The 21,921-nt window shown below is 42.0% G+C and overlaps 1 protein-coding gene across 4 annotated transcripts in view; it reads right to left on the reverse strand.

The window, feature by feature from the left end:
* Positions 1-242: 242 nt before the first annotated feature.
* The window catches only part of MAPKBP1 (mitogen-activated protein kinase binding protein 1), a 101,075-nt gene continuing 79,396 nt past the window's right edge, over positions 243-21,921 (reverse strand). Inside the window, exons 21-31 of one of the 4 annotated variants that reach the window (XM_062576031.1) lie at positions 19,495-19,643; positions 18,741-18,790; positions 17,610-17,846; positions 16,474-16,643; positions 14,711-14,856; positions 14,074-14,244; positions 13,112-13,190; positions 11,210-11,520; positions 9,490-10,404; positions 6,094-6,179; positions 243-5,089 (exon numbers count right to left, since the gene is read on the reverse strand). In XM_062576031.1, the coding sequence (XP_062432015.1) occupies positions 4,796-5,089; positions 6,094-6,179; positions 9,490-10,404; positions 11,210-11,520; positions 13,112-13,190; positions 14,074-14,244; positions 14,711-14,856; positions 16,474-16,643; positions 17,610-17,846; positions 18,741-18,790; positions 19,495-19,643 (2,608 nt within the window). In that variant the 3' untranslated portion in view covers positions 243-4,795. Of the gene's footprint in view, positions 5,090-6,093; positions 6,180-9,339; positions 10,405-11,209; positions 11,521-13,111; positions 13,191-14,073; positions 14,245-14,710; positions 14,857-16,473; positions 16,644-17,609; positions 17,847-18,740; positions 18,791-19,494; positions 19,644-21,921 lie in introns of all 4 variants that reach the window. The other 3 variants (XM_062576030.1, XM_062576034.1, XM_062576033.1) reach the window with 3 other exon arrangements.

The raw sequence follows: 21,921 nt of genomic DNA on the forward strand, positions 1-21,921 counted from the left end.
GAGCGGGACGCGAAGGGGCCGCGGCAGCGGAGGCGCCGCCCGCCGCCTTTTTCCCTCCCCTCCCGCCCTGCCGCGGCCTCCGCTTCTGCCCGCCGAGCCACCCCCCTTCCCCCCTCCCCCCCCCCCAAAAGCACCTCGCTTGGAAAAGAACAGAAAACACAGCTGTGGAAGAGGAGCTGGAAAAAAAATAGGAAATCCCGGCCACCCTCGAAGAAGCTACGTGCGGCTCGAGGACAGCGCTGTAACAAATGATCACATTTTTATTGAACCAGTTTAAGACACGGAGTACAAATGAATACAGAGTTAAAAACAGCTCCCGCAGGGAAGCCTCACAGTGCAAAAAACCCAACAAACAAACAACTTTTCAAATAATTAAAAAAGGACATTTTAAAGAGTTGTTTTACCTAAAGCCAAAAGTATAAAAACACACGTTTATAAATAAAGGGGGAAGAGGTGTGGGATTTTTTTTTTTTTAACTGGTGAAAGAAAAGGGTAGTGTTGAACAATACAGAGTCATCTGTCTGGTGCCTATGGCATATTCAAGACATGCAGAGTGGACATGGCTTATTCCTAAAGTTGCTGCCCCATGCATTTCCCTGTCCATGCGTTAGAGCAGGTTATCCATAGAGTCCAATCCCGTGTATTATTTACAACACACAATTTGAAACATTGGACAGTCTAGTCTTAGCTAGAGAAGGAACCACCCGCTTGCCAGCACTCAAGGGCTGCAAGACGACCTGTCTTTATTATTTTAATGAGGTTTTTGTCATTTAATATTCTGGATGCTACACATCCAGTGTAGGGGGGGGAGGATGATCTTATACATGCATGAATTTACCAATGGTGCTTAAATACCTGTATTTCATTTCTTCTTATATATAATTATATACATGTTCTTTCTTTAAAAAAAATGAAGTCTGTACGTTTTCTACTCCTTTAGAGAAATGTCCTGATTCCTCTGAGGTGTGATGAAATCAGCCAAATAGCGGGTGGGGGGGGAGGAGAGCACTATAAGGCCTGCCTCAACCATTACCTGGGAGATGCTATAAAAAAGAGGAGACAACCTGAGAGAGGGCGTGGAAGAAACAGGGACTCACACAACCACCACCACTGGGCGCTGCTGAGGGATGGGGAGGAAGGAGTTACTTGCCGGCAGCAGGATGAAAGCAGGCAGGGGTTGCTGCCTTCTCACATTCCAGCACTTCCTACTGCGCCACTTCACAGGCCAAAGAATGAAACACAGGTCCCTCGGGCAGAGTAATACTATTTACAGTTGAGATGAAAAAACAAGTATTCTCGTTTTGGCCAGAAATGTTGGACAGGAGGGACAGAATGCATATAAAGAGAACAGGTAGGTCCAAATTATTTTCACAGACTTTGATAGACAAATAACTTGTTTTAATACACGTCTGGTCGTAGCTATGCTAACAACCACATGCACCAGTAAAAGAAATAGATTCAGATGTTACCTCCTCCCACAAGCTTTTTCCACTTCCCAGGCAATTACCATTCAGTATTTCTCTACTTGACCTAATAGACAGCTTGTGGTGAAATGCACTCACTAGCGGTAACCAAATGTAACACATTTATGCCCTCTTAGTGTTGGAAACAAATTTTTAGGACTCTTTCCTATTGCCAGCAATAGGAAGTCACCAGGGAAGAATCGGTTGCATCCTCATCCCTCTCATCAACAAACTTGTGGCACTAGCATCTTCCTTAGGGCTTCTAGTAAATTCATAACATGTATGCCTTGGGCAGAGTTCTCAACTTTGCCTTTAAAGAAACAGCTGCTTAGAAAACAGCAACTGGAGAAACAAGAGGCCAAGAAAGATCTTTAAAACAACCATTCAACGCATTCTTCAATTACAGATCGCTAACTCTGTCCTAAATCTACTTTCCTGAAGCCTTTGTGTACCATATCTTTCACAGATATTGGCCAATGGTGTACCTCCAGCCAACATCATTTCTGCCTCTAAATCTATTTTCCTGAATGTCCTACATCTACTATTCTAATTAATTTTAAAATTACACTACCACTCCCCAACTAATCTACTTGCTTGATACCTCTCTTACCATCATTCTGATCAGAATTTACCCTTTGTTCCCCATATGCAGCCATGACCAACAGGCAAAATCCATTCCATGAAGCAAAAACTCCTCTGATCAGCATAAAAAAAAAATAGATTTGCTTCATGTGACTTATTTCCAAGGCACTTTATTTCATATCTCTATGTCAGCTTCACTGGTTGCTGCTTTTCACCTGGATGAGAACTGAAACATGATCTGTTCATTCTGGCCACTCACTCTCTCTGATCCCTTTTGTCACTACCTTATACTTTAAACAATAAAATGGAATAAAATTGCACAGGGAAATAATATAAAAGACCCTCAAACCACTATCTTCAATCAAAAAGATACCTGGGTTGAAGGGACTGCTATTTTACCTGAGTGTCTTGTGGTCCCAGTACAGCAAAAGAATTCCTGTGTACTGGGACATATGTTCACAGTCTTGAAAGTGGATGAAGAAAAAAAAAGAATCACCTCAGAAGCAAGCTTGACCCAGACTAACTCCATCACAGAGCCAGTATGACTGCCATCATACATCCCACTCGCAGCATCTCCAGCATATCTTTTTCACTCAAGGAAACTCCCAGAAATTCCCTCTACTTTTCAACTCGTCCACATTACAAAGCTTCTCTCTGCAAGAGACACTGCCCATGAAACCAAGCACCTCATCTGATTCAGCACAGTGCAATGCTGAAACAGAAGAAAGCACTTGTAAAGTTTCAGTACAACCCCACGGAAGGAAAGGTTAGCAAGAACATCCGAAACATTTGATTAGGCAGACTGAAATTACAGGCTGAAGTAGCTGGAAAGCTCTGAATATGCTCCCCATCCTGCCAAGTTCTGAAGCAGCCAGCAACTATGACCAACCCACAAACCTGTGGTGGGACAGCAGTAACTGCAGATTCCTCAAGCCCTGGAGTATATTGAAGAAAAAGACCGTCCAATACCAGCCTGCACAGCCCAGTAAAGGCTGCACTACAGATCTCTGCTCACAGAAAGGCAGGAAAACCAAGTTAGTCAACATACTACATTTCAGAGTGCCACAGGGTTTCAAAGAATGGCCAAACTAGCCAGGACAGTAATGTAAAAGAAAACTGCAGTCTGGCCACCTTTAAGTGACTTCCATGGACACAAGCATTCTCTCACCCACCAAAAGCTTCTTGCTTCCTTGCATTCATTTATAAACTGGGATTGTACTGCTCTGCCTTGTAAATATAAGAAAGAATGGAGATGGAGGAAGAAACAAAGCAGTCTGTGTATCTGTCCCCATTGGGGAAAGGAGGGTGAGTAAAGGGGAAGGTGCTGAAGAGTTTTTTTTTTCTTTAGCTTGTTATCATTGACCTAAATCGTCACCAGAGAGTTTTAAGCCATCAGTTTGGAGAAGTCCCACAAGGTCAGAAGAGTATTGCACACACAAATGCAAAGGAGGAATATTTTCTGTTTCTCAGTCAAGAAATTAATGAAAGAGTCTGGGGGGGAAAATGGTAGTAAATACATCCCAAAATATCTTGTTTGAAGTCCCTGGCAGACCATTTTCTGTGGGCAGTTGAAATAGCTATACAAAAGGTAATAGAATCTCACTTTTCTTGGGGTGTAAATATTTTGCTTCTCTAGAAAAGCAAGAAGAAAAGGTTCTGCTATCAAGGCAGTGAAATCAACAAATTATTTGGAGCAGTATTTGCACTGAAGATTTCTCACGGATTTACACTGTAAGGGATGGAAACCAGGTCTTTCATGTTACTTTGTAACAAATAAATCATTGGCCCCAAATTTCCCACCAGACTCATGATAACATTAAGGTCAATACCCAATTCATAATCGTGAAAGGTAGCTGAAATTAACTTTCATATTTGCATCTATATCCCTTATCTGCAGCTAAACTCAGTATATCAATATAATACCGAATTTCAGGTTAAAATTCCAATACTGATTTCATTAAATCATCTCCAAAGCTTGGTCCAAGGGTTGCAGAATTCTCCCCTGGAAGTGAATGCAAATAAAATATAGTGTGGGGACTGTCCTTGAAAGAAGAGAAAAGTAGACAGGGTAGTCATGACAACAGTAGAATTACTGCAGGTAACAAACTAAGGCAGGAAAAGAAAGATCAGCAAGACAAGATTTAAGCAGAAACCAGTTCAGTAATTGCACAGACACTCCAGCCTGTCTCCCCGTTGGAGGCTTATAATACAGAGATTGTTTCTCGCTGGGATATAACAAAGGAATTGACTTTTTTGTTAAAGGACAAAGAAAATAGCCACAAATGTGACAGAGCAACAGTCAGAAAAATAAATTAATAAATAAATGCATAAAAAGTTTGCTTCTGGATTCTGATGAAGCCCTGGAGTGGAAAGGACTGGCTTCACTTGGACTCCTTTATTTTTAGTCAGCAGTTCAGAATTTCTTGGATAAACTGGATTTTTCTTTAAGTGCCAAACATCCTGACACCCTGGCTATGAAGAAATTTCAAAGCAATTTCTCCAAACTCCTCTTTCAAGACTTTGTCTAGAGACAGGAAGTTGAAGAGCATTGGGAAAAATTATTAAAATTGTGGCCAGCACATCGCTAAGAATTAGAACAAGTCACTTGTATGGGCCTGAGGAAATCAAATTTATAAAGGCCTCCCCAACACCTCTAGACCAGCATGATGGTCCCTCTGTCTGAGGCTCCTTCTATGGTCCTCCTCTTGGGATTATTTCTGTGTATCCACAAACACCTGAAAAACACTCCTTTAGAGTTTTTTGTCCATGCGTCGTTCCACAGCTTGTAGCAATAGCTCTGAGTACTGCTCCAGCAAAGCTAGCGTCTGCTCATCCCCCAAACTCTTCGGACTGGGTAGGTTGGCACTGCATCCCTCATTCAGCGGCCTAATGGTATCTTGTGGCTTTGCCAGCACCTCCTTAACCTTTGGAAGCTCTTCCTCATCCTTCAGGGAGTCCAATTCTTTCTTCATTAAGGAGAATGTCTCTGTCAGGAGGCCAGCTATCTTATCTTTGTCAGTAGAGGACTCCGTATCATTTAACACCTTAAAACAAAGAAGGAAAAGAGGGTGGGAGAGGGAGGAAAGGATATATTGGTATTCAGACCACAAAGAAAGATGTTTCAGCCCTTCAGGAAACTGAAGCCATAAGCAAGATTTATAGACCGCTCAAGTGTTTCTTCAACATGCAAGACTGCCAATATAGTCATATAGCAGGGCAGGCATCCAAAACAGCTAGTCATGCAGTAACCAAACATATTACCCCAATAGGGCAGACATGGGAATCACATTTTGGGGTAGTGTTCCCCTTATTAGGTCTGAAGAGGTGTTGTGTTTCCTAGCTCTAGCACAAGACAACAGCCTCTTTCTTCCTGTCTGCCAGGTGCAGCTGGTCACAGGAACACAGAGCGGTCACAGAGCTAACACACGCACCCAGACTGTAGCTGCAGAGGAACGTACAGCAGAAACTCACTGTGCGAGTTTCACACACTTTACAGGAGACTTGACAGAGCAATGCTTAAGCAAAGAAAACAATAGCTATTATATTGTTCTGCATATAACTATGGTCTGGCAGTAAGGGTGACTAGCAAATAACCGCATGTTTCCTCTCACAGCTGGATTCCCATTTGTTTGTTCCTATTTTACATTTGTTAATCCCTGGCATCAAAGATTGAGAACAGAACTATATAACAAAACTTAGAGGTCCTATAATATTCTGTCTGAAGCACTGTATAAATCTTAAATAATTCTTTAATACCTCTTTGAGAAAGAGCATACTGTTACCTACAGTTTACACATAGCCTAAAAAGGCTGAAAAGTTAACTGATTTGCTCAGATTACCATAACAAGCCACTGGAAAACCCCAAAGTTAGAAATCAGGAGTTCCTGTCTTCCAGACTCAAGCTTAACTGCAGTCAAGTAGACAACCAGGCAGCTTCTGTCTCTAAACACCCAGTCAAGAGAACACTTTGAGCCAGCAAGCACACACATTCAACACAAGGGCTTAAAGCCAGCTTGCCAAAACACAGCCAGTGTCTGAGGTCACTCACCATGCGGTAGAGATGAATGGCTTTGCGCATGCTGTCCTGGAGCTCAGATACCACATGCTTGCACTGCTCTACACTGATGGAAGGTTCTGTAGGGGGAAAAAAAAGGCACAAGCTAAGGCACAGACACACTCCAGTATCTGCCGTCTCCTAGCCAGGCAAGAAAACCAATACATTTTTTAATACATATGTACAGTTGGCAGATCACATATGCATACTTTACATTTGTTTTTTAGGGCTGGTTTGAGCCAATCATTAAATGGGCAAGCTCAGGAACTTTCCTTCATGCTATCTCCAGATGCTTCTTGTTTCAAACATTCCTATTTTTCTGGTCTTCAGCCTCTCCAAAGTTAACAATGATTTCTGTCAGACTACACAATGTTGTTACAGTCAAGGATAGTCAGAGATCACTCATACCATTCTCCTTTTTAATTAAAGTCAAGTTTGAATGAAGGATTCCAAAGGCAAAAGGGACTCTCACAAGGAGCCCCTGATTTAGTTTGCACCTACTCAGAGCTCTACACACTCTCCTTAGTGTATCCTTCTGCAGTGTTCAGCGAAGGGCTATGAGGATGAAGGGTTATGCTGAGTTACTATAGGGTCCTCTAGTGAGGACTGAGGTCCAGAGGAGTGCTGTCTACAAAATCACAACAGATACATATTTCTGGACAACTGAGCATTTGCATTGCTATAACTTGAGAACTAAAAATAAAAGCAAAACAGAAAAAACACCACCTTCACCCCTCACCAGACATTGTCTCCAAGGCATCAGAGCTGAATGCCTGCACTGCTTTAATAAAATAAACACTTTCATGAGTTAAACATAAATCATGAACAAAGACATAGACACACATGCATAATCTGCAGTTTTTTTTTTTTTTTTGTATAATTTACAAAAGCCTGCACAAATGCTATTCGAGTTCCTTCAGTTACCTAAAAGATAAAACTTGTTGACATTAGCACTGTTATTCCTGTGCTTCTTACAAAGAAGGTTCCTTTGGACAGGTTGTGGGGACCTTAGCTTCAAGCTAATTATATAAATACATCTAGAAGAACAAATGGACACAAATCAGTTCTTCCATCTGCATTCTTTTGCTCCTGAATCACTCAGCTTTGGTAAGGTTTGGCCAGGGAACTTCAGTTCTCTTGTTTAAGATTCTTGCCTTCTGGTTTTGATTTTTTGTTTTGTTTTTGTTAGTTAAAACAGTTCTTTCTTGTCAGATTATTCCTGGATTTCTCTTCTGATTATGCTTTTTTGCTGCTCTCTATCAGTCTGGAGAAAGGTCACAAACGTAACATTAATACTAGAGTAACAGGCATTTTCAGCCTCCTGGGAATGTTCAGCAGACCTCCTCATAAACCAGCAGGGAATTCAGCACATCTACAACTTTTTTTTTAACATATAGATCTGAAAATGCTTTAACAAAATCAATTAAGTCTCCTTATCCTCATACATTCTAAAAGGAAGAAAACGGAAGGACAGAAGAATTAAGTGGAATCCTAAACTCACAGAACAAGTCAAGAGCAGAACAGAGTTAAGAGACTTCATGTCTCTGATTGTCAGCTCTACAATTCTAATCTAAGCCCCCACATTGGGATCCATAGAAGCCACAGTAAATTTTCCAAGGCAATAGCAGACTTGGATCTAAACAGCTTTTCCAGCATTTATCACTAAATATTTAGAGGGAATGGCCTGGAAGAAGCTGAAGGCTGACTGTTACCTGCTGATCAAAATAAAAGGTTGGGCATCCAATGCACCAAATAATACTAACTCACTAAAAGGATGTTGCTGAAATATCCTGTCAGGATATACTGTGATTGGATTAATAATAAAAATAGTTTAAAAATGAAAAATAGCCCTTTCTCCAGAGATCTGTGCTAGTTCTGCAAACAAAGATTCCTAGCAACTGGTTAAAACAAACAAACAAAAAAACATATGATATGCAGCTTGGCTCATCAGTCTAGAAGGAAAAAACTGAACATACAAACAACTTGATTGTTACTTCTCTGCTACAGACTCACATTCCATAGCTCCACATTGCATCTGCTGTTGGAGAAAAACCTCAACCCTGCAGTAGTTTGGGTTTCAGACATACATAAGCGTATCCTAGGTACCAGGGCATTAGGTCCCTCAGACAAAAGACAGTGTCACCTGTTTTGCGTAACAGTGCTTCAATGTTAGGGCCTTTGATCCTTCCAGAAACCCAAAAAGAAAAATAACAGTGCATCAAAGGCAGACCATCTCTGCAATGATTTTGGTTACTGTTGCAGTGAGTAGGTGGAATAGCCAGGTACCACAGATGATTGATCAAAAGAGAATTATAAAGACATGCCTCACAATCACATGTCAGTAATGGTATCAATGAGATCAACATAGCAAAAGGGGTTAAAAATTTCTGCACTGCTTAATCCCCTGAATGTACAAGGCATAAGCGCAATGGTTAAGGTCCAACTTCCTACTACATGACTCAGCTGAGTATTTTAGGAAGGCATATTTCCTTGCAAGCTGACACACAAAAGAAAAATCTCTGGAGACTGAAGCCTTGAAGGGTAAGATTTTTGCTTCTGTTTTAAGTTACCCGGAAATTTTTCAGTTGACTGAAGTACCTTAAACCAGGGGCTGTAACAGATTTAATAGCCATTTTCAGCAGGTAGGATACTTCCCCAGGTATTACCTTTTCTACAAACAATTTAAAAATTACGAATGAATCCAAAGCTCTTTATGTTCAACCCAAGGCTAGGCCTGTGTGTGGATTACATATCCAGCTTGCATCATGTCCTCAAAGCAAAGTGATAGCAGAATAGACACTCTCACTATCACAAGTGGCTGCAGCAAGGAACTTGTCTTGGCCAGGCTTTAGCTTACGTGAGCTAACCTGCCTGGACTCTGCACAAAGAATTAACTAAGCAAAGTCTAAGTTGCCTGGTATAACTTCACTGTCACTACTGTCTGTGCTTGCTATGTCCAGCTTACACATACCAGACCTGCACTTCATTTTGCTGCTAAGACATGCCTTGAGGAGCAGAACAGAATGTGGCCAATGCACGCTAAGAGTGAGTCTCAGCATGTCAGTTATCACTCTTGACCAAAAAAGGCTTGAGCCCCTACAGTGTGAATTTATGAAGAAAACCATGAGGGTGCTCAACTCTACAAAACATTCACCTAAAAAGAACCTTCAGACATAAGACCAAGAGGAAAGGGAAATTAAAGACTGAGAAAAAAGATGTCAGGCTGAAGAATTGTCTCACCATTGAGGGGATGACTTATGGAACGAGACAGGTGCAGACAGGACGAGACAGGCCAGAAGCTGGACGTAAAGAAATGTGATGGGACCGTGAGGCGGTTCACAAAGACAGGAGACAGAAGGGGGAAGATAAGAGATGGGTATCCATGCACACCTGAGACCTGTGCCGAGGCAGTTATAGACGTAGGAGACCTCGCCCTGATGGGGTCTAGTGGGCAAAGTCCAGGTTGATCGTCTAACACGCAGGCAATGCCGGTGATCCTCTCCCTGTACCTGGGCAACGTGCTCTCAGGAGACCTTGGGTGCCAGCCCTCTGAAAACTCTCTCAGTTTTGGATTAGTGACCCCTGGCTCATCCTGGCAACCTGTCCTTGAGCCTGGACTCTCCATTGGGCTCTCCTTAGTAAGTCCTAATGGAATCTCTTTACCAGGAACCAGAGACCCAGCAGTCTGATTTTCCCTCTTGCAGGATCGTCCCTCAGGAAAAGTTTTCTTTTTACTGGCCCCAACAGGTGACTGTGGAGACTGTGGCTCAAGCAGCGTTTTGGATTTGGTAGTGGGGGAGAAGGAGGCCAGTGTAGGTCTATCAGGCAATGGCTTGGGAATGTCAAGGATCAGGTGTGCTCTATTTGATGATGTTAACTTGCTGTGAAAGGACTTGGGAGATGAGCAGTTTACAACTGGCTGAAGTGCTGGCTTCACTGGAACATTTTCTTTTTCTTTCATTGGTATCTTATTCTTCTCAGCATCTGCTGGGAGACTAAGCTGCATCTTCTCTGCCACTGGAGGGCTAGTCCTCCCCTCAGTCAACATTTCAGTAGAGTAACCAAGATACAGATTTTCCCCTACAGATATGCTCCGTGACATCTTAGCCCGGAAGCTGGTTGTGGGGTTCATGTAGGACTTTGGTTTTGCAGTCCTGACATCTTTGGTCAGCAGAGCACCAGATCCGTCAATCTTCAATAGACTGGCTGATAACACCCTGCAATTGTTAGCTCTGGGATCTTTTTCAACCACCATAAGAGACTGAGGACGCTGCTTGCCAGAGGATATCACTCCAGGACCCTTATCTGTGAAAATTAAACAGACAAACATACCAAAAATAGACAAGAGTCTGCAGTGAATTCTAAAATCGGGAAGCATCAGAGCTGCTCCAGCCTACGGGCCTTGGCTAAGCCCCCGGAAGAGGTGTACAGAACCACTACTTCAGGTTAACATCACCAAGCCTCAACAGCCTAGTCCTTCTCATCCCTCATCCTGCTCACATACTATTGCCTACTTGATTAGAGGTACTTGTTCTTAAAACTTAAGGCAAGACCACCTCAGAAACTGTCATCATTAACAGAGAAGCCAGAAGAAGCAGGCAAAAACTGTTGGTTCTCTTAAATCCACTCACATACATATGGTGCTGCAGCAACAGGTTTGTTTTCTAGAAAACAAACTTAGTGTTTGCTGAAGGTTCGTGAGCTGACAGTTTCAAAAGTGGAGTTCTTTCATACAGTACACAGAGACAGCAAGCTCCCTCTTAGTGACCCTCTCCCTCCCCTCTTCTCTCTCTACTCTGGAGAGCTTCAGTCTTAGCCTGAAGCAGTCACCTATGGCAAGACAGGATTTCTTTGTAAATGGTTCATTTCACCCTTGGCATCCCTCCTCCCACTGCTGCCAGAGGAGTATCAGAGACAATTAAGAGATCAGAGTCTGCATTACAAGTTAGAAATGTTTTCCCTTAACAGGCTAAGAGTTAGAAGACATGAAAACTGTCTGCCTGTAGCTCAGAATGCATAAAGATGTAGGATTAATTTAAATCACTGCTCAAGCTCAAATCTCCCAATTTTATTCTTGGATTTATATCATCATTCCAACCCATGTCCTTACCCTCATGAACAAGGTCGTGAACTGACTGTGCCTTTCTCATCACTGCATTCCCAGGGCCTTCAGAAAAGGATGTAATAACTCGTCCAGAACCCATACCAATTCGCCTGGCCTCTAAAGCTGACTTGCGTTTTTTCTGGGCATAAACAGCCCGATGGGAATTCACACTCTCCAGGAGGTGGTTGTTCTCCAGAGCATCACCAGGATGGCTGTTGCCATTTTTCAGCAGCTCCGGAGTAATCTGATTGCTCTGGGCTGGAGGCTCGATGGGCTTTGAATCCAGTATCAGATTCGACGAGGACAGTGACAAATGTCTAGAAAACACAGTGAAGAAATTCCAGTTGAAATAAGTAGGTAGGTTGCCTTGGATGAACAGCCACACACATTAGGGCAGTTTCTCCAAGATAAAGAGCCTTTCCCTTCCCATCTGGATTTGTTACATCAAAATTGGCCTAGGCTGTTACCATTTTGTTCTACCCTTCACTTGACAGAGCTGGTCTTCAGACATCCCATCGTAAGTTAAATGATGGGCGCCGATTCACAGAAATAGCACTGAGTAACTGTTTCAGGGAAGGACTTTGTAAAAGGTGAAGGTAGGATACAAGGAAAAGTTCCAGGAAGAGTGAAGACTGGGTAAGGTCAGGCCAAGTCTTTTCTCTCAGCTCACCTTTCTAACACCAAAATCTTTTTACTTCTTTCTAAGGTACCCCAAGAGAGGTCATAACACTATGAAAGTACAGTTACTATCAAAGCTAGTCAGTATTTTCAAGAGAAAAGACTTTCTCTCCCTCTCCACTCCAAGCAAGCATAGCAGGTTTACCTCAGAAAGGAGGCAACTCAATCTGTCAGGTTTGACAGTCAAACGGATTAAGAGTCTAGAGGTTTCCATGAGTTTAAGCAACTTCTTTTATCACACCTCCAGAGTGCCAGTGACTTCATCCTTCCACCACTGCAACTCTCCAGAAGCTTTTATGATAGCTAACCACAGGCTTTCTTCCCAAACAGGCAGTCCCAACATGAGGTAGACTAACAGGCACTCCTGACAGCAGCAACTGCTGTATTGTGAACACAGCAATGACAGAAAACTTCCCGAACATGCTGAACCTGGACACTGCTGGCAAACCACAAAAGATGTACCTAGCTCTGCTCAGGTCTGTACAACGAGGCCAAACCAATCTGAGCCCAGATTTCAAGCTGTCATTTGAAAGGAATGAAAAGGGAGTTGTTTTAAACATTTATGAAACAAAACTAACAGAAGTGTGTACCTTCTTTCTTGTTTTAGAGTCAATGGAAACATTTTGGAGAGGCCTTTGGTGTGTGTTTTTTTTTTGTTTGTTTGTTTTTTGTTTTTTTTTTTTCCTTTGGAAGAATGTTCCCAAGGGGCTTTGTATCAGACAGAGCACCCTAGGAATGCATGGGACCAAGAAATGAAGCTGAATAAGGAAGGACTGTAAAACAAAGGAAAAGTTAACAAGCCTACTTTCATTGTCCAAGCTGAATGAAATGCAAAAGAATAAACAGACCATAAATTGTGAAAAGAAAATTAGATGACAGAAATTCTTCTCCCTTAATCAATTAAGGCATTAATTATGAAACAGTTAGGCTAATCAATTAAGGCATTAATTATGAAACAGTTAGGCATATTATTGGAAGAAGGAAAAGGAACTAAACAACAGTGTTGCTTTAGTAAGAAACAGAGCAGCTAATGTGACACAGAATGGCCCGTCCAAATCAGAAGTGACCGCAACCAACCTGCCAGGTGCCTATGCTAAGAACTCACTGTGCCTAGGTACACTCAGGTCAGACGTCTTCTGCCATGATCTGGCCCACTGCCTATCATAAGATCTATGCACACATTAGTAAAAATAAGACAGACAGAAACACTGAAAACAAATAGAGCCATACCTCAGACCCGGGGACTGGGAAAGAAAGCGAGAGGAAATGCTGAGGTTTTCAGTTCTTTCCAGAGCTCTACATGAGCCACCTACAAATTTGGACGAAAGGTAGGAGAGAAAGGGAGTTATTTAGTTACAGATCAAGAATGCAAACATTCTGACAAATGCATTTTCATATCATAGATACTATCAAATGCTCCCTCATATCAAAGGGGATTTTTGAGCCAAAATAACAGGGAATAAATTACTTAATCTCCTTTGCTTTTTTTGTTCCATTCAGATTATAATTTCTCTGCCTTAAACTGCTAGTCTCCCTAAGGGCACACTCCCTCCTTTTTCTCTCCCTTTGTGTCCTATCCTATCCTGCCTGTAGGGCTGCGAGGCACTCATATCAAGCAGAAAACAAATCAACAAAGGAAAAAAAAAGTAAAATGGACAACTCACAGAGATATTGCTACCTGCAATCATTATCAATTCTAGAAAGATACTCTTTGTTCTGAAGTTGGTCGATAAGGACTAATCAGCTCCTCTTCCACTCTGATGTCTCCTCCTATTCTCTCTCTCCTCACAGCATTTCAGCCTTTTCTTTTGTGGCATTTGTTATGCCTTTGTATACCACTAGAGGCCACTACATGTCGCCGATGGGGGGGGGGGCAACACACACAGTTCATGTGTGCATATACATAGGAGTTAAAACTAGTGCTGGAACAAGGGAATGGCTCTTTAGGATTCCAAGAATGATACTTAACTCCATCAGTCTGCAGGTAAGTTTGTGTAAATCAAACTGGGGTGTAAGTTGGTTTGGGTTATCAGATGTCCCTCTTTTTTAGGCGCCTCTACCTCTTTTTCCCTTCCATGCAGACTCATATTCTTGAAAGCCTAGCAGGGCTTATAGCCTCGTCTGTTTTTTACGGCGGACAGATCTGGGGTGGTCTCACAGAGAAAGTCCCTCTGTTCAGTGGAGGCTTGTACCTTTTCCATCAGTGCTGCCCAATGTCTCAAAATGCTGCTTGAGGAACTTTTCCTGATCAGGTGTCAGGGGGATTTCTCTCTCCAGCGGGCCAGTACCTGCATCCTCTTCTCCCTCCTCTCCCTCCAGATCTGAGATGCCATCCACACTTAGGGGCTCAGTGCTTTCAGAATCTGGGAAGAGGCAAAAACCAACACATTAGTAGCATCATCACATTAACAGTAGTCAGGTTAGGACAGATAGTAAGATGCTAAATTAAACCTAGATGTTAAAGCACAAGTCAGTCAGCATTAGGTGCATTTCTCTAATCTACTATATTCCACAAACAGCACACCCTACAGGATAATCAACACAAAAGTTACCTCCCTAGTTAGTAAGGCAGAAGAGAGTTAAAAACATATGCGAAGCGCACTTCAACTAACTCCTGCTTCTAAGGTGGACTCACTGAGGTGCCTGAATCTTTATGCTAATGCTAGAAAGGTTTTCATAGAAGTATGATCTCAGTTCAGCTTATGAAGAGGATGAAGTATTAGAGACCAGGATAGCAATTGATAAACATGTCACAAAATAACCTCAGCAAGTTCCTGCAGCGTTCAACATCAGCTGTAAGTAGATTTATAGTATGTCTTTGCATCTTACCTTCATTTGGATGATCTGGGCTGGACAGACGACTGCTACTGTAATCTACAGAGCAGGCACTGTCAGGGCTGTGTTTGTCTGGGCATCCACTACTGTGGTAACCTCTACTTAGCTTCCCATGGGGCAACGCTTTTACCTGGAACTCACTACAAAAGAGACAGGAAATATACAACACTAGAAGAGATATTTATTTTACATTTAAAGGAGCACACTCTAACTTTAATAAGGCCTTACCTGTGTTAGTAACACATTTGATTATTACAAAGGTAAGGTTTTAAAGAGAGAAAGAAATTGATTTCTTTCATCATTACACAGTATATTTTTGCATTTCATTAAGCTTGGACAGTGAAATCTCAAGGAGACTGTCTTGACTTTCTGGGCATTGCCAGTTTTCCGTGATTACCAGACACCAGTGCTGCGCTGTCCCGACTTATTTCCAGAGTAGCTGTGGAGAATATACATAGTGGTCTACCTGATGAAAAGAGGGACTAAAACCAGGCGTATACCTATCTAATGTAAACTCCAATTTGCCACAGATTTAAGCCCTAATCTAGTAGTTAATAATCTAGTAACTTTTTCTGTATTTATGACTTCCTTCCTTGGGCCACTTCAGTGTTGCAAAATAGATAAGATTCTGGGTTTGAGCAAGACTAGAGAACACTGTATGAAACACAGTATTGTAGGATGTTGTTCCTGATCTCTGTTACGATTTTAGAAACCTGATTTTGTTGAGTGACACCAATAGTTATCTTTTATGCTATCAATGAGGATTTCAGCCTTCCACTCTATGAAATACTTTGGTTTCCAATGCACTTGATGCAAAATAGGACACAGAAGTCGATTAGTGTAACTGAGTGGAAGTTCCTCCTGACAGCTTGCAAACTCTACATTCTTCAAAATACACCTACTCTGTATCCAGCGTCACCAGAGGGCCTCCCTTTCTGATGTGCTGGAACAGTACATGGGTCTGCTCTGTCCAAATGTTATCATAATAAAATTAAAAATGTAAACAAAGAGAAACTGGGAGACACCCAGCAGCTTCAATGGCAAAACTGTGGTATGCACTACTGCATAAAAGCCCATCTAAAGCTATCAGCGCACTCTTTGTACCAGAGCAGGAGGAGACAGAGGGAGTCAAACAGCTATTAAAATCAGGTTAGAAGGGAAAGGAAGTAGTACAATTCAGGGAAGGAAAAAGCATGGAGCACAGAATAAAACAGAAAATGAAGTGAGGTAAATATAAAATAGAAGAAACAGCAAAGGAAGGAGAAAGCTCTCTTCACTTTCTCCAATGTCCCTTCAAATACCTTCTAAGTCATGCAACACACCACCTTTCTAGAACATGGTCATTGCCTACTACGTTTGTTAAATTCTTGCTCCAGTTACCTTTGAAATTGTCCTGAGTAACAATGTCCTGTCATTTCAATCAGGTAAACCTCACCGTCAGAAGGTTTTCCAGCTTTCAAATTTTCCCTTGCTTATTTCAACCCAGATAAGGAAAAAAGAAAAAAGGCTGCTCCCAAGTTGTTTATCCAATAAGAAACCAGAGAAGGTTGCTAATGTGTATGGTTTTCTCATGAGGAAAGATTATTTTAGTGGTGTGTTCTTAGTTCAGCATCAGGCTGGCAGAAAACCCTTAACTAAACCTAGCATCAGTCAGGCAATAAATCAACTCATCTAAATTACCACACAAGCTGCACACAAACTAAACAAGGAGAAACGGCTGAGCCATGCACAGCAGAGAGCTTATTTTTATTTTTAACCTGCTAGGGTCTGTGGGATGGATCTCATCTTGCTCAGGGTAGATTACACACTCCTCACTCTCAGAAGGTTCCAGTTCCTGAGAGAAAATCCCCTCTTCACAAGACACAAGACGAATCACTTGGGGTCGCACGCAAGACCGGCTGTCTTGGGGAGCTATTGAGCCTCCAACCTAGTACAGAAATACAAAAAGACTAGAGATTACCTGTGTTTTCCCTTCAAGTTAGCATGTGCTAGGTAAATATTACTGCATGGGATACAATCAAAACTCTGAGATTAGAAAACAGCAGTCCTTTCTTTCATTATCTTCAAAGGTAGACTGTCTACTGCTGTAGGTTCCTCTGTTGTTTCCCATTTGCAATTCCCTAAAAGCGTCTGAAGTCACAGACTCTTCCCATACCTCTGTCTCCATATCACAAATATAAGCCCCATTGCAGCAGGCTCTTTAGTTATCTTTTATAGACTGACCACACACACTTCAGGGAAGCCTGGGGGGCCATAAGTTGAAAACTACTGGCTTATTGCATGCAGAGAACCAATCCTTTCCTACATCATGCAGATATAAGAAGCAGAAATAACCCTGGTGAAGTTAGGCACCAGGACAGACTGCTACTGGAAAACAGGTATCAGCCTTCCAAGGTAGGAGCATGCATAGGTTGCTGTGATCCATAGATACAGAAATCATGAATAGGTTTTAAAGAAACTTAATAATCTAGCAGAGCCCACAGCTAAGGGCCTCAAATAAGCCACAATTTAGCTGCTACTGGAGACAAAAAAAATGTACCCCAGTAGGGTGGGCTAAAAGGTAATAAGGTGCACATATCTGAAGCTCAGCTTCTCAGCCTGCAGCAGCCATAAGTAATCAAATAGCTATGAGAAAACACATGGTCTTTCCCATTTTGGGGAAGAGGTCTTGATCCCATATGGGCTGCGCTACAAGACTACAGAAAAGTCAGTCACACATTGCAGAGCACTAGCTACAAGAGATTAGCTGAACTAGGTTGCGCAGGAGGCATTTAGAGCTTTTTGTACAGACAAAGAATAGTGTCAGGTAGTAATAAATGTAGGTAATAATAAACAGAGGCAGGATAGACACACTCAGAGTATACTCATTTCCACAGAGAAGTGTTGCCCTTACTTTGTTGATGTGCACAAGGAGATCTGCCTGCTCTTCCCTGTCATCCCCATTGCTGTTTTGGGACAGGGAGTCTCGACTCGGGGAACGGGAAACAGAGAAAGACTCTAACTGACGTAAGTCAAGCATGGACTTCACAGTCATCTCTATGTTGCTGGTTGGCTGGGACCAGCGCCCACGCTGTCGAGGCATCTTGCTCACTGCTGCCTCTGAGCGCTGGATCGCCGCTATCTCTTTGGCCTGAAGGAAATTGAAAGAAAGACAGTCTTAGGGACAGAGTTCTCCTGATGCAAAGACAGAAGAGAAAACATAGGACCTATAGCAAAACATAAATATATCCATCTCCCCAAAAGTCTCAAAGGTATTTGTCAGACAGCTTAAAATTCCTGCCTTAGTCCTAAAGGCATCAAGGCAAAGATGATACTCTTCTGTTGCAGCTTCTTATGTGATTGAACATTCAAATGCCTCACTCGAATACAAGTATATGATCAGCTTCAGCCCTATATGACATTCTGGTCAGAAATGAAGGGGATGAAAGTATAATATTTGATGTAAAGATACTGATCTAAAGATCCCAAATGTGTACTTAATAGCCTCCCACATAGGCAAGATACAACTAGTCGTTGCATGCATGTGAAACGGTGGGAAAGTGCACATGATCCAAGTCTAACAATATTAATAGGGTATAAATCAAGAAAACAAGACTCTACTCCACTCAACAGTAATAATAAGCAATTTTTCATCTGAACTAATATCTCTGCCTGGATCCTCTTCCTGTTCCAAGATGTGCATTTCTCAAGTTCTGTCTTAAATCTCATACTATCAGGTACTGAAACTAAGGACTTATTAGAAGAACCTACATAGCTAGCCTTCTCCAAGTCTAAAGACTATGTACATTTCCTACAGGTACATATTTTTGTGGTGATCCCTCTGCATCTGGCATCCTTGAAACTGTCTCTTAACTAGACTCTACTTTGCCATCCCCAAATCGTTCTTCACATAGGGACTTCTCAGGGGTTTCCTACTGCAGCTGCACCCTTCCCAGCAGTTAGGATGACATTTTTAATCTCCCTGGGGATTTCTTTTCCAGTTTCCTCATGACAAGAAATACAGCTTGAAGGCTTAGCAACTCACCCTCCTCATTTCCCAGTGGGAAAGGCTTCTTGAGAGGCTAAGGTCTGGATCTGAAAAGGGAAAAAATACATACCTAGTTGGCATCCTTGGCCAGCAGTTAGTGTTTTAAAGATCTCTTACCCAATCTTTCCTCAACGGCAGCATTCCTACAGCTTTTGGACTGGCAGACCACTGCCAATGCTTACTTTCTCATGAACTAGGGAACCCTTGCATCAAATGTTTAATGGAAAGACATTGTTTCTATATAATGTTTCTACTGACTCACCAGATCCATTACAAAACACTTGCCACAGTGCAGTGAACCACCAAAGGCTTAGGGGAAAATCCCTACCCCAACACACTCCAGTATCCATGGTGAAAAGATATCACAGTAGTAACTAATCTCTAGTGTAAGTTTTATCAGACATCCGTAGAATCCTTGGTGAGATCTCTTCTCCTCTTTAGACTTTTAATAGCCTGTAGACTCAATCCCAGGGCATTAATCCAAAAGTTCTCTAGTCAACAGCAACTAGTAAGAAACTTGGCAATTGAACATCCGAATTTAGAATTAGGAAACTCCAAACCCTGTGTCTCTGTAAAAGGTTGGAATGGGCAATACCACATTATCTGTTGGTGTCAATCCATCTGCACCTGCCTTGGTCTTTCTCTTTCTGCCAGCACTTCATTATCCCTAGCCCAGTGTCTCTCGTCTCTCCCCACTTCACACGCATGCCATTTTTCTCCATCTCTGCCCACGTCCCTCTCCCAATTATACCTGAGTCTTTCTCAGTGTTACAGTTCGACTGAATACGGAAAGACTGCAGCCCACGTAACTCATCTTCATCATTCCCTTCATCTTCACCATCCTTGTCGCTGTCTGATGAGAGTGCAGGCATGGATGATAGGGCAGAAATAGATTCATGCCTGGGAGGCAGAAATTGGAAGGAATATTATAGTCTGTCTCAAGAACTCCCCACCATTTCAATCCCTACACCACCCAGTTTGCCATCTTATCCCACCATCCAGGACATTCAGCAGGCTGCCTTATCTCTCCCTACCAGTCCTAGCAAAGCCCATCTGTGAGAAAACAGTGCAAGTTAAAACCTGCACAAAGGTGTGTAGAGCCTGCCACAGCAATCATCTCATGCTTGTATGTATGGAAGGATGACAGAATCCAGATCACAAGCAAAGGAGCCAGAGCAAGTCAGGTGAAACTGAAACTTGGCCTTCCAGTTCAGACCCTGCCATTCAAAAGGACAGGGTGGTAAAGCCTATTTGGAAAGCAAGTATTTTTCCCACCCTTAAGCATTTCCTCTCTGGAACTATTTTACACATCAAAAACATCACAAATACATTTCCTGCTTGACATCAAGTAGATATTTAGCACATCATCATGTAAGAGACAGGTTCACATCAAAGGTTGTACGAAGCAGAATCTGCATGCACAGCCCACACACCATCAAAATGCTGTACTGTCTTGTTCAGCCTTAAGGCCCAAGGAATAATGTAAAACATACTTTGGACAGATCTTTGATTAAAGTGGATCAGACAAGCATTCCCACAGACCTCAGATGCACTCCAAGCACAGAACTCCCTGATACCAATTAAGAACACTTATCAGCACCAAATTATTTCCCCTCTCTTTTCCTCTTCCCTCTCTTCTCCTTTGCCCTTCTGTCAACAAAACCAAATGAACTAAACCACTTTGGACAAGCTGAAAAAATAAAACGTAATTGAACAAATGAAAAATTCCTAACAAATAAATTAGAGTAGTGCCCATTCCATGGCCTTGAGCTAGAGTGCCAAATGCATCGTTAGTTACTTTTATAGGATATTGCAGCTGGTGTTCACTTCCAAGCACTATTCACAAGACTAAAAATAGCTCACCCCCCCAAACACAGAGCAGCCTGGCCAAAGACCAAGTTCTCCTGCAGCTGACAGAGCAGGCAGTACTAGAACATGACAAGTAGCAGTTATGGTATTTTAATCTGTTCTCTTCTCATGCGGTGACAGAACTTTAATCTGCATTTATTAGGAGTAGCTGAGCAATAATTACCCAGGGCTTTCCTATGAATTTTGAGATGTTCCGCAAAAAGAGGAGTGAAACTGATAGTTTAGTCAGTAGATTGCTTCAGTGAAACAGCTTCATGCAGGTTATCCTTATCTACTTTTGGTATTTGGGCCTGTCAGTCTCTTCATCTTTTCTGAGGTCTTCTAGTATGTCCACCTGGTGATCCTCATGCTCTTGTGCCTAAGCAGGGGAATACTATCAAAGTTTAAGCATCTACAGCACTTTTGTGGCTATGCCATCACCTATTTTATGAGGCACCTTATGTTTATATATGGTGGGCAATATTAACTTTGTATCAGCAACTTTGACAGTGTCTTTCTGCTTGCGTTCAAAGTTGCTGGGATAGGCTTTATTGAGGTAGAAGGGTTGGTGTATTAGAATTCTTAACATCTAAGTGGTTGGATACCTTGCTACTGATTAGATGATGAGGCAAGACAAGGTTATGCACTTGTTAAATTCCTGCACATACTGTTATCAGTGTAAATGGAGAAGGGAGGATTGCTATCCGTGTGCTTTATGTTAAAAATAGGAAGATGGTCTCTGTCTGTCAAGTGGGGCAAAATTAGCAAGGATAGCAAAAAAATAAAATCAAAAATAAAAAGGCATGTTTCAGCATACTCAAAGGAGCTGAGTAACAGAATGCAAAACATATTTTGGAAGTTGAATTGGCTTCTTTCATATCTCACAGCAAGTGCCAAACAAATTACAGTCAGATGTGTTCAGTACAAATGTGAGGTTATCTTGTATTATTCCAGCAAAACTTCATACACCCTTCCACGTCCTCCATTTTACAACTCAAATGTGCTTTTCGAATTTACTCCTGTGACTTTATAACCCAGTGGCTTTTTCAAAAGTAACTTAGGTCCACCAACCTGCAACTGAGATATTCCAGAAAATGAAACCTAGGTTCTCAAGGTCTTCAGTGTCCTACTTATTTTACTTGTCCAAGTCCGTCCCTCAGTTTAGACTTCACTTCTTTCTCCTCTTTCCTTGCCTTTCTCCACATACTTTGTTTTTCTTCTAAACCCCTCCATTTCACAGATCTCACTCCTCCTCAATTTTTGTTCATGTTTAGATGGAAGCGAGAGTAAGGTAAGATGACATTTGTATCATGGGAGCTGCTTCCAAATA

This window comes from Rhea pennata, chromosome 5 (genome assembly GCF_028389875.1).
Source record: "Rhea pennata isolate bPtePen1 chromosome 5, bPtePen1.pri, whole genome shotgun sequence".
Taxonomy (NCBI): domain Eukaryota; kingdom Metazoa; phylum Chordata; class Aves; order Rheiformes; family Rheidae; genus Rhea; species Rhea pennata.